The sequence below is a fragment of the Theropithecus gelada genome, chromosome 6 (assembly GCF_003255815.1).
Source record: "Theropithecus gelada isolate Dixy chromosome 6, Tgel_1.0, whole genome shotgun sequence".
In the NCBI taxonomy this organism is placed as follows: Eukaryota; Metazoa; Chordata; class Mammalia; order Primates; family Cercopithecidae; genus Theropithecus; species Theropithecus gelada.
In genome coordinates this window covers 70180062-70207615 of record NC_037673.1, presented here as the reverse complement: position 1 = coordinate 70207615, position 27554 = coordinate 70180062, and the positions used below count along the sequence as shown (strand labels likewise).

At 40.2% G+C, this 27554-nt stretch overlaps 2 protein-coding genes across 4 annotated transcripts in view; one reads left to right on the top strand and one right to left on the bottom strand.

Moving 5' to 3' along the window:
- Positions 1–868, top strand: part of GFM2 (G elongation factor mitochondrial 2) — a 48084-nt gene extending 47216 nt beyond the window's left edge. For all 3 annotated transcript variants that reach the window (XM_025389122.1, XM_025389121.1, XM_025389120.1), the window contains one exon: positions 294–868. In XM_025389122.1, the coding sequence (XP_025244907.1) occupies positions 294–422 (129 nt within the window). In that variant the 3' untranslated portion in view covers positions 423–868. The remainder of the gene's footprint in view (positions 1–293) is intronic.
- HEXB (hexosaminidase subunit beta) lies at positions 787–27554 on the bottom strand. Its single transcript, XM_025389125.1, has 14 exons — positions 27152–27554; positions 23466–23611; positions 19356–19421; positions 16610–16656; positions 16244–16354; positions 10527–10628; positions 8333–8462; positions 6302–6482; positions 5328–5414; positions 3673–3745; positions 3071–3245; positions 1542–1632; positions 1316–1420; positions 787–952 (listed from the first exon to the last, which is right to left on the bottom strand). Exons 1-14 carry the CDS (start codon positions 27448–27450, stop codon positions 895–897), a joined length of 1671 nt encoding a protein of 556 aa, XP_025244910.1. The 5' UTR covers positions 27451–27554; the 3' UTR covers positions 787–894.

Here is a 27554-nt window from a genome sequence, read left to right as displayed (position 1 = left end):
ATCAGCCTCTTCTGCTCCAGGACAGGCACCTGGGTTGCCAGCAGAGTAGTAGGAAGGGCACAGCCATCTAATGAATACATCTGTAGCATACTTGCACTACTGCTTTCTGTCCTCGATATTTTTATATCTAACTTACCCTGAAAAAAGTTAAATGATCTGTTTGAAGGAAGTGATATGGCTAAGCCACATAAGTGGCAACATCACTTTTCCCTAATAGTCAAAAGATAATCAGCAGGAAGAGAAACCTGAGGCTTAAATTTGATAATATAAATGACCTAAATTATTTTTCTTAGGGTTATTCAACTGTGCTTCGAACGCTAACATCAGGCTCAGCTACTTTTGCCTTAGAACTATCTACTTATCAAGCCATGAATTCTCAAGATCAAAATACACTGCTCAACCGGAGAAGTGGTTTGACCTAAATGTTTTAGTTTTTGAGAGAAATTCAGGAGCACCTAGCTACTTCATTTTCAGTAAGAACAATTTTTATTGCACAAATAAAGTACTGTTTCAGTACATTCAGAGAACTAGATAAAAGATATAACTTAAGCTTAGATAGTGGCGCTGGAGCCACCCGTTTTAATTTAATGAGAAATATGCTTTGATGTTTAAAGCCACTGTACCTGAATCATGCTGTTCATCTATGAAGTTATTACTATTAGTAGCAAACACTCAACTCTTCGGAAGAGTGCTATCACGAAGTTGTGTTTCTTTTGTGTCTTTAAGCTTATCTCAAGAAAGATGCCAGGCCTCTATATGTAATAAGAAATAAGAGGGTCAAAGGTCCAATCAATAAAAATATTTTATTCAAAAAAGTCTTAATATCTTATTTTACATGATTTCAAAATAAAGTTGACTGTAGTACAGATTGCTGTGCCTTTTTCCCTTTCATTTTTACACGTTCTCATGGTTACAATATCCAGCATAAAGAGGTTGTGCAGCTATTCCACGTCTGTAGATAGATAACATGAATAAAGATATTTTAGGTATCATTTATGTCATCTTAGAAATTTACATTAGAATCACTAAATCACAGCATTACTGAAAATAAGGGAAGAAAATTAAAGCAACTCAAGATGGAGTTCGAAGTTACACCAAAATTTTTTGTATCTATAAAACAGTTGTAAGTCTGAGTATATCTTCTTTACAGGTATTATTACCTACAAAAAATAATTCCTGGTTTCTTCTAATTATTATTTCTTAGGTAACACACATTTCTATTTATAGCAAAAGAAACTAGCTAACACTGAATTGGAAGGCTAAAAATCACACTGGACTTAATAGTATCCTAGCTTGAGAAACAAATATTTCTTACTCGACCATCCTGCAGCGGTGCCTTGTCAGTCTGTCATAGGCGCCATCCATATCTCTGACATCTTTGGAGCTCCAGAGTCTCTCACCAACAGCACTTGCCCGAGGCCTAAAATTTAAACCACACATCCCCCCAAGCAGTTTATGTTTAGTACTTTTGTGTTTAGATGGAGAAGGAAAGCTAAGGCACTTTAATTCTTAACTCAAATGTTATCATGTAAATCCCATACCATAATCTCGGAGTGAGGTTAGTTGCATCCACATATTCTCCCCATAGACAAGCTTCTCCACCAATGAAAAGTTGTTTCTGTTCCCGAGTACCTAAATTAAAATCATTGAATTGATATAAGTTCAGAAGCTCAAAGCTTGTGCACAGAGGCAATATTAATTTCTTCATCAAGATTTGTTTCCTCTGTCTTTATCCTAGGGCAACATTTCTCTCCTGTGGTCAGCAAGACCTTGGGAGATGTTAATGGTTGTGGCACAAAAAAGGTGGCCCCTCTTCCCCCTCCCAAAAAATAATGGTTGCAAACTTTATTCCCAGCCCTGACCCATGGTTCACAGTGTGTGTTAGCCCCATAGATTAACGTAGTGGGCCAGTATTAAACAGTTTTATTTTGGTTGTATGCAAACTTTTCTGGACACCGGAAACCATTTTTCAAATCCCTGGTTATCTATTTAGTAGTGTGCCAGGGAACATAAGTTGGAATACTAGTTTTTTAGTGGACTGTGACCATTCCTGCCTTTAATTTCTACCTCTTGGCATTTAAAACAAAAATTGAATACTTAATTTTTTTTTTTTTTGAGATGGAGTCTCGCTTGGTCACCCAGGCTGGAGTGTGGTGGCGCAATCTTGGCTCACTGCAACCTCCTGGGTTCAAGCAATTCTCTGCCTCCGCCTCCCGAGTAGCAGGGATTACAGGTACCCACCCCAACGCCCGGCTAATTTTTGTATTTTTAGTAGAGATGGAGTTTCACCATCTTGGCCAGGCTGGTCTTGAACTCCTGGCCTCATGATCCACCTGCCTCAGCCTCCCAAAGTGCTGGGATTACAGGCGTAAGCCACTGCACCCAGCCACTTAATGCTTTTTAAAAATCAGTAATTAACACTTTTTGATCCTCATAAAATTCATTGCATATAAAATTACCAATTAATAAGACCTATGGTTCTGAAACGTTTTTAAATACCAAAATCCTTTTTCAAGGATTTTGTACTAAAGGTTGATGTACAAAATTGGACAAAGTAGAGTGTTCTTTAGGAAGGAGATCTGAAAGCCTGAAGCTCCACCCTTCAGATGTCCCATCCACCAAGGATTCTACTCCTCAGAATCCTAAGACAACACAGCCTGAAATCCACTGAACTAAAACTGTAGCTTTGGTTAGGTGTCTTACATTGGAGAAGCAGTTCAGAAGAGGGCATATAAGGTTAATGCAATCAAATAGCTTTAGAATGTAGAGAGTGAGGAGTCATCATTGAAAATGGAGATAAAATCTAGGGGGATCTATAATACTTTCGAAGTTCTTGAATTTAGGCAACTATATGGTTTCTTGAGAGTTTAAAATGATACTGAGCTTAAAAAAAAGTACATAAAATCAAGGATCAAACATAAAAGATAGGTAGGTGGTAGGTGATATCTAGGTAAGGATTTTTGGGGTGGGAGGTTAGGGAAGAAAACTCATAAAACAAAGGTAACTGGTTGCTTCACTTACCATCAGCTTCACAGTAACTCACAACACTTGGACCAACTGCTTCACTTACCACCAAAATCAAGAGGTTCCACTGTATAGTATTTCCTCCAATCTTGTCCATAACTAATCAAATCTAAGTACCAAGGAGCAGAAAGGATTACAGGGAAGCCAGATGCTGTGACTTTGCTGAGTTCCTCAGGATACGCGTTGTCTTTCCATACTTCAACTATTGTGCCTGGCGCAAGCTATTAACGTTACAAATTGCAATACATATTATTAGGCGTAGAACATAGTAGATGAAAGTTTAAGGCATTATTACTAGGAACATAATTTTCTAAGATCCTTAAAAAAAAATCTGCACTTCCTTTTTCCCCTTCAGAGTTAGTGCCATGTGATATTCATTTTAGGGACTTAAAATGAAAAGTTTCATCAACCTTAAGTTTGGATATTTAACTTTTGCTTATATATGGATACTACTTAGGTTCAGTTAACTAAGGCTGAGACTTGCATTTTAGTCTCATTTCTACCAAACTTACCTTGGAACTATGAGGTCCAAAGTGGTCACTAACCACACTGGAAAGGTAATACTAGTAGTTAGACTTGCAAATTCCCAGTTGCCCCAAGAAAAATAATTCTCTTACATTGATCAGATGCAGTCTTCACAATGCTCACCTTCACTTTATCATCAAAAACCTCCTGCCAGACAATGGATCCCTTGTTTATGGTTGCAATAATATCCAAAACCCTAGTATTACAAAAAAATTATAGTTATTTTAGATCACAAGCTTAACAATATGTTTAAAACATGTATTTTTCTATCAAGGATTTCTTGCATTTTGAGAGGTGCCTTTCCGTATAGTACAGCTTTATAGCAGAAGCAGCTAAAGTTGGGAAGTGTCACAAGTAGTTCCCCCTTTTTAGCACATGATATAGAACCTAACGTAGTTTGGGGGTTTAATAATTATTTGCTGAATGAATGAGTTAAACATACCCCTAAGAAGTGGCCTCAAATTGAGTTGGTAGGCAACTCAGGAAATTGTATAAGCAGCAATCTCTTAAAATTTTATGGCTGTCTTAAAATGATAAGGACCATGATCTAGCCTGTCATATCACATAAATTACATGTAAAAGTTGCTGACAATCAGTCCACAAATATTTACAGATATTTAGACAATGCCAGGTGCTCTGCAGATAAATAAAATTTAAATGCATCACACAAAAAGCTGAATAGGCAAAGGCTGGAACCTGGGCTTGCCAAATAAATGGTACGGCATAAGGGTTGGCAACTACAGCTTGCAGGCTGTTTTTGTATGTCTTATGGGCTAAGAATGGTTTTTATATTTGTAAAGCATTTTTTTTTAAGTTTTAAAATTTGTTTTTTTTTTTTTTAAGTTAAAAGAAAATTGTACGTGGCCCATGAAGCCTAAAATCTTTACTCTCTGGCCCTTTACAGAAAAAGTTTGCCAATCCCTGTAGAGAGCAGCATGGTCTAGTAAAACTTCCTGGGATGGAAATGTATATATATGCACTTCTCAGTATGGCAGTCACTAGCCTCAGCTGGCTACTGAACACTTGACATGTGGCTAATGCAACTGAGTAGCTGAATTTTTAACTTTCATTAATTTTAATTAATTTACATATGGACAGACACCTGTGGCTATGGCTACTATACTGGGTAGCACAGCTATATAGTAAAATAAATGCTCCTGGAATTGACAAAATGGAATGAATTCCGGGGGCTGGATGGTAGTGAAGACTTCACAGGGTAGCCAGGGCTTCAAGCTGAGTTTTATTGATTGATTGATTGATTGAAACAGAGTCTCACTCTGTTGCCCAGGCTGGAGTATAGAGTGCAGTGGTGTGATCTTGGCTCACTGCAACCTCCACCTCCCAGGAGATTCTCTCTCAGCCTCCCAAGTAGCTGGGATTACAGGCACCCACCACCACGCCTGGCTGATTTTTGTATTTTTAGTAGAGATGGGGTTTCACCATGTTGGCCAGGCTGGTCTCACACTCCTGGCCTCCGGTGATCTGCCTGCCTTGGCCCCCCAAAGTGCTGGGATTACAGGCGTGAGTCACCATGCCCAGCCCAAGCTGCATTTTTAGAACAGATGACTGCTTTCCTATATTTCAACAGGTATTGGAAAATACTTGGAGTCACCATGTTACTTATTTAAAACAAGCAGTAGGTACTGCTTCCTTTAGTGATTTTTCACATCTACACTTAGGCAAAGGATGTAGAGAAAATGTAAAAATAAAGCACATTACTAAATAAACTTTTACAAAAAGCATTAATAAAAACAGAAATAGGCTTTCAAACAACTTACTTTTGAATGTAGAAAGATTCTAGTTTTTTAAAATCTTTGCCAAAGCCTTTTTGCTTCATGAAATCTTGAATTTTTGGATTTGATTCCCTACAGCAAAAAGTGATTAAAATTTCATTAGAAGTTTGATATGCTCACTTTATTATTTAAAGCAGTATATATCCTTAATATCAGTTGTGCAGACTTAAAACTATTAAAGTTTGTAGGTAGTAAAAAGCCTAAAAACTTAATTACAAGTTATCTTAATTATCCATTGCAAACAGTGTTTTCAAGAAGCTGACTTCCTGTAAAAATGGCTTTCTTTACCTTACCACCTTTCTCCTCCATTCAAAGCTATTTGCAGAGAGAATTTTTATTTGAAAAATCTTTCCTATTTAATCATCGATTGCCCTCTTTCACTAAAGTTGTTCTCATTTCACAGTAGTCTTTTTTTGAATCTCCATTTTCTTCTGCATCTTGTTTTTCCTTAAGCTTTACTTTGCCATACCACCCAAATGTACATTCTACAAAAATCTACCATCTCAGGAGTCATGTTGCCCAATTTAAACCCTTACAAGCAGGCATGTTACTCTTAAGTCTTCCTTACGGTGTGGAGCCCTCTACAGCTACTTCAATGCAACAGGTTTTTCATTCTTTTTTTTTTTTTTTTTTTGAGATGGAGTCTCATTCTGTCACCCAGTCTGGAGTATAGTGGCATGATCTCAGCTCACTGCAATATCTTCCTCCCGGGTTCGAGATATTCTCCTGCCTCAGCCTCCTGAGTAGCTGGGATTACAGGTACCTGCCACCAAGCCCAGCTAATTTTTGTATTTTTAGTAGAGACTGGGTTTCACTGTGTTGGCCAGGCTGGTCTTGAACTCCTGACCTCATGATCCTCCCACCTCGGCCTCCCAAAGTGCTGGGATTACAGGCGTGAGCCACCGCACCCAGCCTCTTTTTTTTTTTTTTTTTAAAGAGGTTTTAAGGAATCATCTTACCAACATTTAAATTCCACTTCATCTCCTCCCAAATGAATGAATTGATCTGGAAACACCTCACTAATTTCTTTGAAAAATGTAGTAAGGAAGCTGTATGTTGTATTCAGAGTAGGGTTTATAGGTCCAAAAGAGTCCAACTTGTTTTGTCTACTGTAACACGGAGTCAGGAGGTCTTTCTGACCTAGAAGAAAATATTATTAAGATTCTTTTTAAAAGAAGTGAACTCATTATAAAGATCTGGTTTTCCGCATGATTTTATTATGTCATTTTATTGAAGCTACAAGATTATATACACAAAAGATGAGCATGTTTACTAAGAGCTAGTAATTTCTTCCAAATAAGAAGGAAATGTTTCCTGAATCCTGTTCTCTTTGCCTCTTTGTTTCCCATTATATCTGAGATTTTATCTATGTCAAATGTTAACTCCTAAATCTTCAGTTTGCCTCAACCCTTTTTCTTGAGCTTCAATTCGTATTTCAAATTCCATGCTGGATACAACTGGAAATCCTAACTGTACTTCAAATACAAGCTAACAAAACACAACATCTGCAGTCCCTAAGCTCCCTTTCTCTAGCTTCTGATTTTCGTATTCTAGCAAGGGTACCATCATCATCCTAGAGTATATACCTCTTCTCTCTCCTGGAGTGCATCAGTTGCCAAGTTCCATGGATAGTTCCAGAATGTCTCTCAGTTCTGTCCATTATTTTCCATTCCCACTATCACCCTCCTGGTCCAGAACTCCAATCTGTCACTTTCCCAAAGGTTTTCCAAAAGTGTGGTTCCCATCATGTTACTCCTCTGCTCAGAAATGTTCACTGGTTTCCAGTGTGTCCTGATGAAGTTCACATTCCTCACCAAAGACCCTCTAATGTACTCTTCCAGATTTACCTCTCACTATTCCCCATGTCTACTCTAATAATATTGAGCAATTATAAATGTTGGTACTGTGCTATGTGCTTTACATTATTTAATTCTCAAAAAAATTACATGATAGCTACTACTAATTCTCATTTTAGAGATGGAGAAACTGAAGATGAGATATTGTAACTTGCCCAACGTCACCTAGTTTATAATGGCAGAAGCAAGATTCAAACCCAAGCTGTCTGGCTCCAAAGCCAAAGTTCTAATCATCACCCTATAATGCCTCCTACTCTGCTACACTCTACTCCAGCTACATACCTGTCAAGCATATCTTACACTTTTTGCACGCCTTTCCTTATGCCATTTCCTCTACCAGAAACGTGAATATATTCTGTGATCACTCAAAAGCATTTTAAGTGTCACCTCATCTATGAAACCATTTCTTGAATTCACTTATGTTCTACTTTTTGTAATCACTTTTTGTTTTCTTTTATTCCCTTTTTTATACTTTAGGCAGTACCTAATCACAATGACTTGCTCACAGTAGACACATAGTAGTTACTGAATTGTATCTGTCAATAGCGTTACTGATAGACCAATCACAATTAAGAACTAAATGAGCAAACACTAGGTCATAAAATAAATGCAGTACCTCAAATATTTACTTTTGCAACTTATAAAATACAACTCCTGGCCAGGCGCAGTGGCTTACGCCTATAATCCCAACACTTTGGTAGGCCGAGGCGAGCCGATCATGAAGTCAGGAGATCAAGACCATCCTGGCTAAAATGGTCTCTACTAAAAATACAAAAAATTAGCGTGGTGGCGGGCGCCTGTAGTCCCAGCTACTCAGGAGGCTGAGGCAGGAGAATCGCTTGAACCTGGGAGGCAGAGGTTGCGGTGAGCCAAGATCACGCCACTGCACTCCAGCCTGGGCAACGGAGCGAGACTCCGTCTCAAAAAACAAAACAAAAACAAAAATTAGCTGGGCATGGTGGCGCATGCCTGTAGTCCAGGTACTCAGGAGGCTGAGGCAGAAAAATTGCTTGATCCTGGGAGGTGGAGGTTGCAGTGAGCCAAGATTGTACCACTGCACTCCAGCCTGGGTGACAGAGCAAGACTCCATCTCAAAAAATAAAAAATAAGATAAAATAAAACACAACTCCTTACCTTTTCCCCAAGATAGTGTATGCCCAGGGGTATCAAATTCTGGCAGGACTCGAATTCCTCGTAATCTGGCATATTCAATCACCATACGGACATCATTTGGTGTATAAACATGAGACAAAGAATAGCTTCCCTGTAAAAGTCATATTTATTCAAGTTAAAATGTACAATGTAGATTTGATCCTGGAAATTAAAAATTGTGCTTGCATTTGATATCTGACAGCGAAGTTTTTCACTATGAATTTTTTCACTATAACAATTGTGCTTGCATTTGATATCTGACAGCGAATTTTTTCACATATTAGTTTAATGTGATATTAGAGGACTCATTTAAAAATAATATAGGGCCATAGTTTCAGGAGTAGGAAATTTCCGAAAGAAAATTTCTACTAAGTCACACATACTCAAAGGATGATAGCCGTTTTGGGGCTTTTGTCAAATCATTTGTTTACCATATTTTAGCAATAAATTCTCAGTATACTTTGGGCTAATCCCAGATTTACTGGTAGAAATATCTGTCTCCATCAGTGCCTCCTGTTTCAAGAGTGTCTACTATCATGCTGTTTCAACTTCCATGTAGGCATACAACAAAACAAATGTCTCCAAAGTGAGACTTCTGAAAACACTGCTCTTGTCAATTTTAGAGTCAAAATGTACACCTTATTACAAAGCATAGCTATTGTCCTGCAAAGGACTATCAGCTTGAATTACTATCAGCTTGAAAAATTCCCATATAGACTCTGTAATAAGTGACTTGGTTTTTAATGATTACCTCAGTCCCTTTATAGGTCACTTGAAAAATTAGAACTCAATATTGTAACTAAAGTTCTATCAAAGCTGTTCCTTAGCACATTTCTCAAACTATGGGCTATAAGTGCTCAATGGCGGAAAAGTAGTCTTGTCTCCCAGCACCGCATATCAAATTTCTATCAAGACTAGATTTAACTGCCAGTTTATAGTAAATACAGGGACATGTTAATTGACACTATGGGGTGCTATCAGCAAAACCCAGACTGTGGGAAACTGTAGGACACATGACTCAGTTTCTTCAACAACAAATTACAGGAGAAAAAGGTGGGAAGAGGGGACCCATAGATCAAAAGAGAATTACTAGACATATTAACTCACCACAATTATGGAGCTTATTTGTATCCCACTGCAAATTTTTTAAAATAATTTTTTAAATAAGAGGAAAAGACACTTGGAGAAATGTGAACACTGATTGGCTGTCTAGATTACTGTTAATTTTTTAGCTGCAATCATGTATTATGGTTATTTTTTCTTAAAGAACGGGCCTTTTGACAGTGAGATATGATGATGGATTTTATTCAAAACAACAGGATGGGGCAGGGCTTGTCTGCAGGAGTTTAAGTGATACAAGATTGACCATGTATTCATGTTTGAACCTGTGTGATCAGAACATGGGAATTCATTAAACTATTCTATATCTGTATATGTTTGAAATTTGCCATAATAAAAAGTAAAACAAAAGGAAACAAAAACATAAGTGCTGTTAGCACATTTTAGCCTACATACATAACATTGGAGAAAGTTTTGGAATTATGGCCAGAGGACAGAATTTAGACTCCTGGCTCTGTCCCATCCTAACCACAACTTTAGACAAGGCGCATCACTTCTCTGGATGTCAGGTACCTTCTTTGTATTACAGGGATATTAAACTAGGGGACACTGAGGGTCCCTCCCAGCTCCACTGGTCCGTAATACAGTCAATTTGAACACTGTTAACTGAGACTACCATTATTTTCTAAGAAAACACTCTCACCTCTAAAATTCCCTACTTCATGTAGTTTCTCAGAGAAAAATAGTCATTTATGGATTTCCAAACAATTATGTTTAAAACAAATACACTGTTGGACAACTTGATAAACATATTATCTTAACCATATGTAATTTGAGAATTATTCAGGGATTCTACCTTAAGGTGTTAAATTTTGATTTATACTTCCCCAGAGATTGTTTATATTCACAATAACAATTACAGTAACAGTTATAACAGTAACAAAAAACAGTTTTATGGATGTAAAATGCTAAGTCACAGCCAAAAAAAATTAAAAACCATAAACATCTGATTTTTACACTTTGATTCTATCCATAAGAACAAACATTTAAGTTACAAACTTGTAATGAAACTATACCCAGCGTTTTTGTAGACAGAGTACAAATACAATTTACTCACTTTATTGCTTAACTCAGGAAACGCGATGCTCTGATATGGGAAAGACTGGTCATCGACTATGTGCCAGTGAAGAACATTAAACTTATTAAAAGCCATGGCATCCTGCAAGCAAACATATTTAAAAATTATATACTGCAGGTATCATATACAATCCATATTACCTATCTACATTTGGAATTGCTTCCAATACGTCTGCTTCCTTTAAAAATAATTTTTTTTTTTTTTTTTTTTTTGAGACAGTCTCACTCTGTTATCCAGGCTGGAGTACAGTGGCACGATCTTGGCTCACTGCAGCCTTGACCTCCCAGTCTCAAGTGATCCTCCCACTTCAGCCTCTTGAGTAGCTGGGACTACAGGCACCCACCACCATGCTCAGGTAATTTTTGTATTTTTTGTAGAAACAGGGTTTTGCCATGTTGCCCAGGCTGGTCTGGAACTCCTGGGCTGAAGCCATCCAAAGTGCTGGGATTTGGCTAAAATTTATTTTTCAGCGAAGAAAGAATGAGAAGAAATAGAAATTCTTCATCATACATACTTCACATGACACGTCAGTATACAAAAAGCCTCTGGAGATGTATTTATTCTAGACTGTGAGTTGTAACTTTGCTCTATGGGAGGAGAGCAAGCTTATAAATTCCAAGTATGTAGGGGACTGCCAAGAATGCAAAATGGTTCTTGGCTGCCACTGTGTTTGGGAATAGAGCAAAGGGAAAATGGGGCATTCATTTAAGTACCAGGACTTATAATTCCCACAGTTCTGAAATTTGAGTCCCAACCAAGAATTTCATTGCAAACTCAATACAATTCTCCCAGAGAAATTTTTGGGTGAATTGAGTTATTAATTTTATGTATACTCTAGAGGAATAACCAATATAATATTTATATAAAACATAAACACTACTTTTAAAAGATGAAAAATAGTAAGGGAGAAGATTTGTCCAACAAGATCATCAAAACTTAAAGACTCCCTCTTCATCAAGGCTGAAGGGATTTGGCTGATGGAGTTAGGAAATCTTTTACATAAAAGGGGATTGTGCAGATAAATATATTGAGGATTAAAGGAGGATCTTCACTCTCAGAGAAGGGTGCTAGAAATAGAGGTGTTAATTGGAATTGAGCTTATTAATACAAACTCATGGTTTTTAACATAGACTAGGGGTTGGCAAACATTTTACATAAAGGGCTAGACAGTAAATATTTTGGCTTTGCAAGCCAGAGAGTTTGTTACACCTACTCCATTCTGCAATTGTAGAGTGAGACAATATGTAAACAAATGTATGTGGCTATATTCCTGTAAACTTTATTTGTGAGGCCAGACATGGTGGCTCACACCTGTAATCCCAGTACTTTGGGAGGCTGAGGCAGGAAGATTGCTTGGACCCAGGAGTTTGAGACCAGCCTGCATGACATAGTGAGACCTCATCTCTACTAAAAAATTTTTAAGAAATTAGGCGGGCATCGTGACACATGCCCGTAGTCCCACCCATTCTGGAGGCTGAGGTGGGAGGATTGCTTGAGCCTAGGAGGTTGAGACTGCAGTAAGCTGAGCTCATACCTCTGCACTCCAGCCTGGGGGTGACAGCGAGACCAAAACCCCATGTTTGTGAAAATAGATAGTGAACTGGATTTGACCTTTGGGTTACAGTTTGCCAACTCCTGATATAAACAGATAAAAAATCGGAAAAGATGTGTGTATGTTCATATAAATGTATACATACATAGGTACACACGTTTTCTAGCTGTCTCTGCTCAGAGGGTCTACAGTGACACCCTAGTAGCAATGAGCACACCTAGAGCCTAGATACTGGTTTCAAAATGTTGTTCACCACTAAAAGGGTTCCCTGAAGAAAAGTCTGAGGACACAGAAAAGACTGGGACAGGGAAGACAGGCCTGGAACATCATGTGCCAAAAAGAAAGAAAGTGCTCCAAGATTAAAGGGAACCTGCAAGGGATATAAGAGGCAACTTGAAGGACTTCCAGTGACCAAAGCTGAGATAATTTGACTATTAAACAGGGAAAGTGGCCGGGCACGGTGGCTCACGCCCGTAATTCCAGCACTTTGGGGGGCCAAGGCAGGTGGATCACCTGAAGTCAGGAGCTCGAGACTAGCCTGGCCAACATGGTGAAACCTCGTCTCTACTACAAATACAAAAATTAGCGGGGCGTGGTGGTGGATGCCTGTAACCCCAGCTACTCAGGAGGCTGAGGCAGGAGAATCACTTGAACCTGGGAGGCGGAGGTTGCAGTGAGCTGAGCCCGCGCCATTGCACTCTAGCCTGGGCAACAAGAGCAAAACTCCATCTCAGAAAAACAAAAAACAAACAAACAAACAAAAAACAGGGAAAGTAACAAGATTACAATCCTGAATAACATAGTAACCCATGAGTCAACACTGATAAAAATAATGAATACTTAAATAAAAGAGAAGGGATTGCTCTACCTTACACGTAAATGCCAAGTAATAAATGATAGAAGGAATGATGGAATTAGAAACATCACCACTGGGTAGCTACCTTAGTAATAACTGATTTAGGCAAGAACCATCTGTGGATGCTAAAACTAGTGAGTGAATGCTGGCTGAAGAATGGGATTTTACACGGTCTCAAGATCTCTTCCCACAAGATACTTAATTACTTGTTAAGTATGAAACGCTTTTAATTGACATCACAGTGGAAAAACCTGGCAGATGACATCTTAGGCAAGTTATAAGTGAACAATACCAGATATAAAATAAATAAGACATGGTGTCACCTGATATGCACTGAGAAGAACACAGCATCCTTTCTGCTTTATTCCTGCCAAAAAGGCATAACTGAATCTTATCTTCAAAGATGACAAAGTAAACATAGAAAACAAACATACAGCTGGGGACAGTGGCTCATGCCTGTAATCCTAGCACTTCGAGAGGCCAAGGTGGGCAGACTGCCTGAGCTCAGGAGTTTGAGACCAGCCTGGGCAACATGGCGAAACCCTGTCTCTACTAAAAATACAAAAAATTAGCCGGTGGTGGTGCATGCCTATAATCCCAGTTACTCAGGAGGCTGAGGTTCGAGAATCATTTGAACCCAGGAGGCAGATTACAGTGAGCCAAGATCGGGCCACTGCACTCCAGTCTGGGTCACAGAGCAAGACTGTCTCAAAAAAAAAAAAGAAAAAAAAAAGAAAAAGAAACTTACAGTTTATAATATAAAATATACAAATAACTAAAAAGTAAAAAAAAAAAAAAAGGCTTATATTCACTAAAAAGCAAGGAAGTGCATATTAAAACAAGGAGATATATTTTATCATTAGATCAGCAACAAACGTGGCAAAGATGTACCACACTGTTGGCCAAGCATATGTGGCTATGACCGACCTGTCTAGAAGGCAGCCTGACAGTATATACCAAAAGTTAAAATGTACCAAAAATTAAAATATATACATCTTAAGCCCGGAAATCCACTTCTAAGAATTTATCCTCAAGAAATAATCTTGACAAGCGTACAAATATGTATGTGTAAAAACACTCTGCAGTAGCATTGATAATAAATTAACTTAGATGTCCATCAGCATGAGACTAGTTAAAAAAAGTGAAATATTCAACTGTTAAAACAGTGGCAAAGGCCAGGTGCGGTGGCTCACATCTGTAATCCCATCACTTTGCAAGGCCAAGGCAGGCAGATCACTTGAAGTCAAGAGTTCAAGATCAGCCTGACCAACATGATGAAATCCCATCTCTACTAAAAACACAAAAATTAGCCAGGTGTGGTGGCGGGCGCCTGTAATCCCAGCTACTTGGGAGGCAGAGGTAAGAGAATCACTTGAACTCGGGAGGCAGAGGTTGCAGTGAGCCAAGATTGTGCCACTGCACTCCAGCCTGGGTAACAGAGCAAGGCTCCGTCTCACAAAAAAAAAAAGTGGGGGGAGGTGTGGGGGGTAGCAAAAGTATGGTCTAATTTAAGTTTTTTAAAAAGTCACATTGTATATGTTAATATATTCATTTTGTTTGTTTTGAGATGGAGTCTCGTTCTGTCACCCAGGCTGGAGTGCAGTGGCGTAATCTTGGCTCACTCCAACCTCCCTCTCCCAGGTTCAAGTGATTTTTGTGCCTCAGCCTCCCAAGTAGCTGGAATTACAGGTGTGCACCACCATGCCTGGCTAATTTTTTGTATTTTTAGTAGAGACAGGTTTCACCATGGTGGTCAGGCTGGTCTTGAACTCCTGACCTCAAATGATCTGCCTGCCTCCACCTCCCAAAGTGCTGAGATTACAGGCGTGAGCCACTGTACCCTGCCTAATATATTCATTTTTTAAGTCTAAAATGAGATAAGTAGGACATAAAAATGTATGTCGATCTTTGGCAAATGAAATTATGGGATGCCTGCCTATTTTTGCATATTTATATTGTTTAAACTTTTTACACTAAGCATTTATTTCTTAAAAGTGACAAGAGTGTCTTTTGGAGAAAAATTGCAGAGTATAATGTGAATGTAAAAATAATTTTTAGGCCGGGCGTGGTGGCTCATGTCTGTAATCCCAGCACTTTGGGAGGGTGAGGCAGGCAGATCACAAGGTCAAGAGATCGAGACCATCCTGGCCAACATGGTGAAACCCCATCTCTACTGAAAACACAAAAATTAGCGGGGTGTGGTGGCAACACACCGGTAATCTTAACTACTTGGGAGGCCGAGGCAGGAGAATTGCTTGAATCTGGGAGGCAGAGGTTGCGGTGAGCCAAGATCGCACCACTGCCCTCCAACCTGACGAGAGACTGAGACTTCAACTAAAAAAAAAATAACAATTTTAAAATAGCATATAGCATAGTGTCATCATAAATGATCAGGTGAAGGTGCAAAAAAACATGGGAGGAAACCTCCCCACCCCTACAAATTGGCAGGTGATGGTGGGGATTAACCAATAAAAAAAAGCCCATAGGAGAAAACAGTTATTGTCAACCTTCTTCCTAACCCATACCACCCCGGAGGTTCTGTATTCCTTTGGAATAGTTCCCTAGGTATAAAGCAGCACCTGGACTCCTTTCTAATGCCACTTACAAAAAAAGTAAGAGGAGGTCACAAAATTTAAAGGGCACTAACTAGAAGTATGGTGGCCATGTTTTCTTTTTTTTTTTTTTTTGAGATGGAGTCTTGCTCTCAGGCTGGAGCACAGTGGTGCGATCTCGGCTCACTGCAACCTCCACCCTGGGAGGGTTCAAGCAATTCTCCTGTCTCAGCCTCCCTTGTAGCTGGGATTACAGGCACACACTACCACGCCTAATTTTTGTATTTTTAGTAGAGACGGGGTTTTGCCACGTTGGCCAGGCTGGTCTTGAACTCCTGACCTCAGGTGATCCACCTGCCTCAGCCTCCCAAAGTGCTGGGATTACAAGTGTGAGCCACCGCACCTGGGTGGCCATGTATTCCTAACCAAAAGTCTAGACACATGATTTGAGAAAAGGGAGTATATGTAAAGGGCCAATGGGCAGTGTTTAAACTTTCTCTTTACAGTCTTGGCTAAATACGTGTTATACATGGCTCTCGCACTGAAAACAGGAGGGTGACTCTCAAGGGGACCTCCACATCACAGCTGAGGAAATACACTAGGGACTGAGGAAAGAATGTCCGGTGCTTATACAAATTCCCCCGTTCCAACCTACCAATAGTAACCAACGTAAAGTTACAACACAAAGGAGACACCTTCAGAATAGACGATGGATTAGAATGAAGTACTTACTTACCAGAGTTTTAAGAATAATCTTAACTGGCAGATAGTGTCTGGATGTATCAATCAAAATTCCTCTGTGAGGAAACCTTGGAGAATCAATAATGGTGGATTCATTGATGGTGAACTATAAGACAAAACAAAATTTTGGTTTAGTTTTAGAATTTTCTGTTGTCTTGAACTCAGTGAAGACTACAGCTACTTATACAAGCATTTCATAAAATATTAATTTAGAACAATAAAAAGTATGAAATTTACATTTACCAGCTAAGATAAATATCTGGGGAAAAGAAACCTTCAGGAAACAACAGCTAAACAGGTTACATTTTTTTCTATTAGTAATTTGTCTAACAATTTTTAGTAACATAATAATCATACTTACAGTCCCACAAGAATCTTGATAAACTAACTGGCTAAAGGTCTCTAAACCTGAGGAAAGTAAAATTTATTGCATTAATTTATAAACAAATTGAGATGATAAAAGCTATATTATTCAACCAGACTCATAACCAGGTAAGGCAAATATAATTAAATATAGTGTTATACCTGTATCCTCTAAAATATATCGTTATACCTACACCTACAGCCTCTACCATAATTTCTAAAATCAAAGCCAAATTAAAAAAAAAAAATCCATTGCACTTCTCTACTCATCTAATAAAAGTGCTTTACTTCATTGTACCCATACCCTGGGGTTTGTTTCAATATACACAAAAGAAGAATAGTAATTTAATAAAATACCAGTTTCTTAATAAATTTATAGCATTATGAGAGAATTTTTATAATCAAATATAGTCACTTTTAGAAGGTACCTAAATGTAACAGGGAAAAATGGCTGGAAAAACGATGAAACTATAAATAAAGGCCAATTTACAATATACAGCGTTTTACTTATAACTGCAAAGACTAACTTCTGAACATTTTTTACTCAAGTGGATTATTCCCTGAATATACCAGTTGACAGCCTAATTCTTCTAAATGGCCTTGACTTGATTCAGATTCCTCATTCTAGCTGACAGCTATATAGCCAGGGAATTTTTATCCTAAGAACAGTACAATCATCTTTCCTATGCCTTCCTCTCTCCCCAACCTCGTCAAGTACAGGTTCATGCTGGGAAGAATAACTTTGAAAGTTTCTGTTAAGTGACACTACATTCAATAATGATCAGTTTAGAGTACACTACTCCGAAAGTCTGATGGTAAACAGAAAATATGGACTTCTTGGACTAGAAATCTAGCCACTGCATACTCGCAAGACTGGTTTTTTGTTGTTGTTGTTTTGGTTTTTTTTTTTTTGAGATGGAGTCTCGCTCTGTCACCCAGGACAGAGTGCAGCGGCGTGATCTCAGCTTATTGCAACCTCCGCCTCCCGGGTTCAAGTACTTCTCCTGCCCCAGCCTCCTAAGTAGCTGGGACTACAAGCATGCACCATAACGCCTGGCTAATTTTTGTATTTTTAGTAGAGATGGGGTTTCACTGTGTTCACTAGGCTGGTCTCCAACTCCTGACCTCAAGTGATCCACCCACCTCGGCCTCCAAAACTGTTGGGACTAGAGGCGTGAGCCACCGTGCCCAGCCTTGCTAGAGTTCTTTATTTTGGTATGGATCAGAACAAACATCAGTAAGTGTCTCTTCTCCTTAGCAGACGCAGACAAGACAGGCAGATCGGACTAAAAAAAACTTAAAAAGCTTAAAATCACTAACATTATACATAAATAAAATTACATTTGTGGTAAATCTCTAGATATTTTCATATTCTATTTTGAATAAAATTATAATCTTCTTATGGTATAAAAATATATAGCATAACAATGATTATTTTAGGTAACACTCTGAGTCAAATTCCAAATGTTTATTTATTTTGTTTTTTTTTTGAGACGGAGTCTCGCTCTGTCGCCCAGGCTGGAGTGCAGTGGTGCCAGCTCAACTCACTGCAAGCTCCCTCTCCCTGGTTCAAGCAATTCTCCTGCCTCACCCTCCCACGTGGTTGGGATTACAGTCACGCGCCACTATGCCGGGCTAATTTTTTTTTGTATTTTTAGTAGAGATGGGGTTTCACCATCTCTAGTCTGGTCTCGAACTCCTGACCTCAAGTGATCTGCCTGCCTGGACCTCCCAAAGTGGTGGGATTACAGGTGTGAATGACTACGACCGGCCCCAAGCCTTTATTTTAATGACTATAAATTGGGTTAGTTCATATTTTTTAAAATTCCATTTCTAAAAACTCTATTTGGAAGTCAGTACAGTATCTTATCTGCCTAGAAAGATAAAAGAAACTTTTGAACAGCAAATGTCCTGATGTCAAACTTTGAAGTTCAGACCCTGAAATTCTCAGGAAAAGCTTTTCAAGTTACTCCCTGCCCACTGCCTCTAACCAACTCAATAGCACATTTGCCTTTTATACTGCTCCTTATACAAACTTAGTTATGCTTCTAAATCCACAGGAATTTGAAATTAGGGAAGAGAGATGCTTGCTTCTGGAGTCAACAGAAGCGATAGCTGAAACAAAATTCCCTCATCAGAACAGGTTGGGGCCATGTGTAGTGCTATAAACATTACAGTCCCAAGAGCATCAGTGAATTACAGCACTGTAGGAATGTAATAACCTTCAAACAGTTTTTGAGAGGTCAAATGAGTTTTCTCCCATGCTATATTTATTTACTTGTATTTTTTTGAGACAGGGGTCTTGCTCTGTTGCCCAGGCTGGAATGCAGTGGTGTGATCTAGGCTCACTGCAGCCTCAACGTCCTGGGCTCAAGCAATCCTCCCACTTCAGCGTTCAGAGTAGCTGGGACTACAGGTCCACGCCACTATGCCCGGCTAATTTGTGTATTTTGTAGTGATGGGGTTGCGCCATGTTGCCCAAGCTGGTCTCAGACTCCTGAGCTCAGGCAATCATCACCCACCTCAGCCTCTCAAAGTGCTGACTCAAAGTGGTGTGAGCCACTGTGCCGACCTCTCCCATGCTTTACGAAGTATATGTTCAATGGAAATAATTTTGGAACTACATAACCAAGCATTCTGTAAAGGATCCAAGGCAGCAAAGGTTTGCTGTGCTTGATCTCACAAAGCACCAACTGAAAATTTTCCTTTACTGGAAAGTAACGGTGAAACTGCACGAAACTTACCTCGTAATGCTCCCCAAACTCTGTTGGCCTTAAGGACAGCCACTGGTTCTTTCACAAGTAGAGTATCTGTATTGGAGATTTAAAATCACACACATACTTTTGTTAATCCCTCAATGACACACAATAAGTTTCCTAAACATGTCACTGATATTTCTGGACTATTATTTTCTCCCAAGCACATGACCTGTTTCTCTAACTGCCTCCTGTACATCTCCATTTGGATGTCCTGTGGATTCCTTCAACTCCACATGCCGCAACAGAACTCTTCCCTCCCTCCTCCGCACACTTCAACCTGCTGGCCTTCTGCGTTCCTCATTTCAGTGAGTCACAGCACCACCATCCAGTCACTTGAGTCACTCAAGACAGGAATTTGGGTGTCATCTCCATGTTTCTTCATCTTCCCAAGAGAGTTAGTCTCTCCAACTTCTCAACAGAGTAGGGTCTTAGTTAAGCTAATAGTTGAAAATGCAAAAATTCCTCAGTTCCTACTAATCCTTGGTAATGTCCTAGGTGTCACTCAAATCTATTCCCTTTGAGGCCAGAGAGTTATCTCCACTCTTTTGCCTTCAGAATTTTCTACTTGCCCTGTACCCACCTTCCCTCAGTATCATCCAAACCTGCCTTAAGACTTACTCTCCAAATCCCTTTAGCTTAGTTTAGCTTTGTCCCACTCAATTAAAAGTTCACATCATCCAGAATGGAACTCCAGTTAGCTGCTTCTGGTGAGAGGCTAATCTTTCAATCTTTGAAACACATTCTAAGGTTGGCCCAATAGTCACTTAGTCTTTTAGAGAGGTCTGGAGTGGAATCAACCAGACATAGTAAACCCACAGATGGTAAAGAGATTGAAAGCTAAAGGGTGTAACAGCTGTGGACTTTGCCACAGCAAAGATGCTTAAGGGCTGGTGGTTAATGATTTAATACTGTGTCCTCTATGCTGGTTTATCACCTTCTACCACCACCACCATTCAGATACTCACAGAATAGTTAGCTGCAGGTAGGCAAAAGTGCTCTATCAATAGTGCGAGCATCTCAGGTGACAGTCTTCTGACAAGATAGCCTTTTCCATTAGATAACCACATTCCATTAGATAAGTCAGCCAGTGCCAGGCTAAGAACTATATTGCTATTTATGAGCATAGTCTAATTATGTTTCCTCTACATCTATAGCAAATTCTTGGGTTGTTGTTGAGACAGTCTCACTGTGCTGCCCAGGCAGGTGTGGAGTGGCATGATCACGGTTCACTGCAGCCTCGACCTCCCAAGTAGCTGGGACTGTAGGCATGTGTCACCATGCCTAATTTTTCTTTTTTCTTGTAGAGACGAGGTTTTGCCATGTTGCCAGGCTGGTCTTGAACTCCTGGGCTCAAGCCATCTACCAGCCCCAGCCTCCCAAAGTATTGGGATTACAGGTGTCAGCTACTTCACCCCACCTGTATCAAATTCTTAATCAGCTACCTAGAGCTCACTGCTCCATTGGTCACTGTTTAAAAACTTTTTTTTTTTTGCCACATTCTAGTTTTGAGATCTTCCAGAAATAGACAGAGTCACCTCAAAAACACTAATATATTACATATACTTAATACCAATTATTTTCTAATAGCTGACAACTGGCTGATATTAAAAAGGACTAATTCAACTCAGTGGAAAATACATATAACAATTAGAAATTTGGTTTTCTAAATATATGAACACATAGCTACAGAATTTCCATTTTTACTTCACAACCAAGTTATTAGTGTTAACAACGATTACTCCCCTGAAGTGTGAAAGGAATGATATCACTGACTTTTCAGTTAGCCCATTCTGTATCTTTTTGCACCATAAATACATTTGTTTTGGAGGGTGAATATACAAATAACGTATCTATATATTCTGTTTAAAAACAATACATTATAGATAAGGCTAAAATCTCCTTTGAGATACTCACCCAACTCCTCCTACCTTCCTCAGAGGAAATACTTATCGGGCCTTTCTTAGGCTTGACATAGATATACATGGAAGGAGAATAGTATTGCTTTACGTGTGTGTTGATATATAAATGGGGTCCACCCCTATACATAATTATACAGCTTCCTTTGTTCAACTCAGCAGTTTAACTTGGCAGTTCTCCATGTGTGTTCTCTGTAATATTGCTTCTTTATTCTTAACTGTTGTGATCATACTATTGAGTAAAGATTGACAAGATGCATTCAGCCATTCCTCTATTGATGGATATTGAGTTTTGTTGACAATTATTCACATTACAGGGAAACAGAATCAAACATCCTTGATTTATGTGTCCATTTATCTGCAGTAAAAACTAGTCCACTCCTCAGGGCATGCATATTTTTATTTTTAATAAATAGTGGTGCTTTAACATTGTCACCTCCTCCAACATGTCCTCCCACTCTGGATGTTTGATATCTTATTTCCATTCATATGTGTTACTTTTATCATCATCATCAACTAGTTTAAAGACTAAAAACTAGTTTATTCTTCAGCCAAAAATTTCACAATCACCTTGTATCAAGAAACTTCCCTTTCAGAATAAAGAGGGTTTGTAGAACTGACTGAAAGATAAGCTATGACTCTCCAGTCTCGAAATTTCATTTTGTGGAATTTACAATCTGTTATCTGTATTGCCAAAGGACAGCAAAGATTCCTTGGCAACATAATGACCATTTTCATCTCAATTCAGGTTGCAAATGCTACTTCACGTGGTGTCAGTGCTGAGTATCAACTGAAATGATACCTGACGTTGGTGAATTTTCCTATTTCTTTTCTAAGAAGAGCTACAGAATTGAAGAGAAAGCAAGCTGTTTTTCAAAGAGATGTATTATTGAGAAATCTCATCTAAACCAGCAGGATGAAGACATGTACTTAACTGTGAGGCAGTCTGGGGGTAATGGAGTTGCTCTTTGCTCTAAATTTGTGGCATCCTATCTTTTTTTTTTTTTTTGAGACAGTCTCACTTTGTCCCCCAGGCTGGAGTACAGCGGCATGATCTCAGCTCACTGCAACCTCTGCCTCCTGGGTTCAAGTGATTCTCCTGCCTCAGCCTCCCGAGTAGCTGGGATTACAGGTGTGCACCAACATATTTGACTTTTTGTATTTTTTAGTAGAGATGCGGTTCACCATATTGGCCAGGCTGGTCTTGAACTCCTGGCCTCAACTGATCCACTCACCTCGGCCTCCCAAAGTGCTGGGATTACAGGTGTGAGCTACAGTGCCCGGCCTCTATCTTTACACTCAGTTCCCCTGTCTGCTGTCTCTTGCACGAATCTTATATTACACATATCCTTATACTGCTCTTCTTTGATGCCTTGGTGCAATTCCACATTATTCTCAGGCAGTATACCCTACAGAAAAGGCACGTCCACTTGTTTGTTCTAAAACAATTTGGGAAAAGCCCTAGAGAATAATGTTTTAGGTAACAACAAGGACAAAATCATACAGCTAAAAGTCGATTATATTGTCAATCAAATGAAACTGCTGTACCCACCCTCTCCCCCAAGCTCTGCATTATCTTTTGTAAAATTATAGATTATAAATAGAGATCATGGATACAAACAGATGTTTTCAAAGACAAAAGTTAAGAAATTACCTAGATGTTCAAAAGAGATTAGCCAATTCAGCTTATCCATACAGTGACAGAACATTATTCAGCCATTGAAAATGATGTCACAGAAAACTAGTGAAATTCATGTTTATAATGTATTTTGCAAAAAAGCATGATACAAAAATATAACAAAAATACAAGCACATGTACAGAATTACTGCCATTTTCATCTCAATGCTTATCATGTTTGTATTTATGTCTATGTAAAATGTTTAAATGTTTTACTCTGGAAAAAAAAAAAATACACCTAAAGTGACAGTGATTAATTCTGTCTGCTGGGACTATGAGTGATTTATTTCTTCTTCTTCTACACTTACTGTACTTACAAATTTTCCACAAAGGCTATGTACTACTTTTATAATCAGACTTTAAAGGTTATTTTTAAAATAGGAATCATAAACTCACTGGTTGAGAACTCACAGTGGTTCCTAACATGGAGCCAGTTTTTGGCACTGAAGTCCGTCAGTGAGCACCTGGGCTATAATACACTCACATTGCAGAGGTACTTACAAGACTCATCTGAAGATATGTTGGGGAAGGCGTCACACTCTGACTGCAGGGTGATTGAGACAAGAAGTTGCTGAAGCTGGGCTGTAGCCTGGGATTCAGCAGGTTCATGATCCCACTTGTAGAAACCAAAAATATAGCCATGATATCTGTTTGAGAAATAAATGTAAACACATTTTAAAAGGATTTTAGCCAAATTTTAAAAATGGATGTGCTAGTAACATTGCAGTTAACGCCTCAAATCCATGCTGCCCATTATAAGTCCAACTAGAGATTCTCACCCTAAGTTGTACATTAGAATCACTTGGGAAGTTTTTCGAAAATGCTAATGTCCACGCCTTCCGAATCAGAATCTATGAGAATGGGATTCAGGCATGGGAATTTCAAAAGCTTCCCCACACTCCGAAGTGACATATGAAGCCCCTGTTAATAACCAATAATGAAACCATCATGGTAATCCATCACTCTTGGGAATGAAAAACCAATTCTGCCCAGTGATAGGATGTGGGGGTTAGGGGGAGTTCTTCTGAGCAAATCACAAGAAAACTTTGTTTCTCTGTGAGAGCTGGACCAGTTGCTGCTACACTAAAGTGGACAGAGCAGAGATGGAAAGAATATGGATCCCTGGTAACACTGTTGAGTCACTTAGTCAACTTGCCCTAAATACATTCCTACTTTTGGACATCCTAATGTGTGAAGTAAGTTTTCTTATTGTTTAAGCCAGATTGAGTCAGGGTTCCTGTTACCTTCCTACAAAAGTATCCTAGCTTATATATAAACCCCCAAAAGAAAGTCCAGAATTCTCATCAGAGCCTTTAAAATTAACTTTTTGTTGGCCAGGCGTGGTGGCTCACGCCTGTAATCCCAGCACTTTGGGAGGCCAAGGTGGGAGGATCATGAGGTCATGAGTTCAAGACCAGCCTGGCCAACACAGTGAAACCCCATCTCTACTAAAAATACAAAAAAATCAGCGGGTATGGTGGCGGGCACCTGTAATCCCAGCTACTTGGGAGGCTTAGGCAGGAGAATCACTTGAACCTGGGAGGCGGAGGTTGCAGTGAGCCGAGATCGCACCACTGCACTCCAGCCTGGGTGACAGAGTGAGACTGTCTCCAAAAAAAAAAAAAAAAAAAAAAAGGTACCTTTTGTTGGTATCCAAAAACCAGGGAATATTAAATAAAAAAGATCAGATAGGCTTCAGAGCAATTGTTTTTGGTATCCAAAAATCAGAATATTAAATAAAAATGTAAAGGCACTAAATAAAAAAAGATCGGATAAGCTTCAGGACAATTGTTTAAATATTTTACAGATTTTGGCAAGCCAGAAGGTTATATATGCTACTTATGTGTAAGAACATCTTACGCTTTTTTGCAGAAGAGGAGGTTGGAAAATTGTGACATGTTTGGGAGTGTATGGAAGTTAACCAATGAGAGAATGGAATGGATGAAGGTGTTGACAGAAAACCTTGACAGATTAAAAAGGAAATTAAGATCACTGAAATACATACTTACAAAAGGTTAAGATGGTAAATTTTATATTTTTTCCATAGTTAAAATTTTTTAAAAAAGGAAATTAAAGCTGCCAACAGCTTCGAGATCAGAGTTGGAAACTGGCTTAGAACCTTGACCCTAGGTAGTAAAATTCTAACAGAAAACTCAAAGGGCTGTGAAGCAGTATGTCAAAGGTATGTGGGTTAGTTTAGCCTTCCAGGAAATGAAGGAGTGAAGCTATTTGTTTATTTTTTAAAATGAGTGACTAACATGTGATGGACGCTGTCCTAGAAGCTGAAGAAGCAGCTATGCATCTAACAGCCAAACTCTCTGCCTGCAAGAAACATACTGTTTCAAAGCAGGGTTTGTGATACAACTTGGGCTCTTCAGAGACAGGGGCTATGTGATTCTGAACAATCTGGGGCCCAGGCTGTGTGTTCCTGACCACGTCACACTTTCTGAACACCCCATATTTCCAAATCTTTCCAACTCCACTGTGCTTTTACTCTGAGATAGCTACCGCCCGTGCTGAGCTCCTAGAATGCTCACATGCATGCCTTCACGTCTTAGCCATAAGGGCTAATACATTTTATGACCTGCTTCCTAATAACGCCAGGCATAATTAATGGCTGCTCCACTCAGAGGCCATGAATTAGGCAAACTCTTCAGGTAATCACCCGCACCTGCCTTGAAATGCCAAGCCTTGCCTTCAAATCATCTCAGCTGATTCAAGTCCTGGTTATCTACCTATTGTTAACTTACATCACCTATGCTTTCTTGTCATCGTCAGTTCAGCGTATTACCAAGTCCTTGTTTTACTTAGCAGTATGACACAGAAGGAAAATCCAATTCTACAAGCTGAACTCCAAGGCAAACATAATAAGGGTGTTTGTTTTTAAAAGATTTCCAACCCTAGTCGTGATCTTCTGAGACAACCTTCGTGTACCTTCCATGCAATCTTTCTGAATATCCCAATGCAACCAAACACTTTGATTCTACATCTTAACCCCCCTCTGGCCTTAGCAGATTGGATACCAAAGGCTCATTAGTGTGTGTGCCTAAAATAGGGACTGATAATACCCATTTAGTTGTACAAAACAGAAGGAAACCGTGAGCCTTCTGATTGTAGAGAATGAACCATCTCTGCCATCAGCATCTCGGGCCTCTTCAGCTTGAGCTTAGGCACCTGTCCTATCTGGGGTCAGAACACGTTGTTCAGTTAGTTTTGCATTTCCTCCCCACCTGTTCAGTGTCCTGCAAGCACACTTAAGCTCTATAGTATCTACTGGGCACAGCGACAGGCTTGGGGAATGCCAGGAGGCAGTACAGTTAGCACCAAATTACAGTTCTGCGGGGCACGATACGCCTTCAGGACAGTCCTACCTACACAAGTCTCACACTGAAGGGACAGTGTGTGGCTTCTTCAAACATCTCCCCAGGGGAAACTGTCTTCTCTATGGTGTGATTGGCTGACTCCCATGACAAAATTCACCCTGGCTGCAGCCAAAGGGTGAGGGAGACAGAGGCGCTATCTAGGGCTCTGTAAAAGAGGAAGCAGGGAGAGCAGGCACATGATTGGTGTTGAGAAACAAAGTTGGATACTGTCTAACCACTGGCCGCAGAAACGTAGTTAGATGCAAACATCTCACATTTTATGTGGAAGAGATTTTAGGTGAGAGGGGAGTTTAGGCAGTGCTCGAAACTGAGGACTTCCGCCATTTGAGTTATTACCAGGAGATTTGAGGAGAGGCAAGGGGGTGAAATTGGCCTATAAATGACAGTCAGCTTTGGGGAATTCCTGGTCCCTCAAGAGAGCTTGTCTAAGCCCTTCAGGTAACTTATCCCTTTGAACGTCCTTCAAATAAGGAGCTGTCACTTTCCTCCCCAGCTCTGGAGCTGGGGAACCGGGTGTCCCCTCCATCCATGTCATTTGCCCAACAAGGCCTCAGAGCAAACTCCCTCTTCCACTTAGTATCCTGCTCTCAAACCAGGGTTCCTGAGCACCCAAGGTGTCCCTTAAGAAGCAGTAGGAGGGTGGGGGCAAGAGCGTGGGTTCAGTCCGTGTGGCGCTGGGCAGATCGCCTGCCCGCTCCAGGGGCCGTTTCCTCGTCTGGGCAGTGGGGTGGTGAGGGTCTGCAGAGCGCCCCGGGGTGGTCCACCTCCCCTCCCCCAGGACACTTCCCGGCCGGGAGCGCTCACCGCCGAAACGCTTCCTCCAGCAGGGTGCAGGAGGGGCCCGCCGTGGAATTGGGGCTGTGGCTGATGTAGAAGTTCTCCGGGGCAAGATGCAGCAGGTTCGGGGTCATCTTCACCGAGAGCGGCAGGGGCCACAGCGCCGGCCCCCGCGCGGCCGAGACGCCTGGGGCCCGAGTCGCCTCCGCCACCTGCACCACGAGCGCCACCTGAGTCAGCAGCGCCAACATCGCCGCCAGCAGCGTCGCCAACAGCAGCGCCAGCAGCATGGGCGGCCGGGGCAGCCCCAGCCCGCACAGCTCCATGGCCGCTCGGCTGCTTTCCGAGCCGGAGCCTCGGGACCCGACTTTCCGCCCGGCCAGGTCAGAGGAAGCGCGGCCGCGGGTGAGTCACCGAGTCAGATGACGGC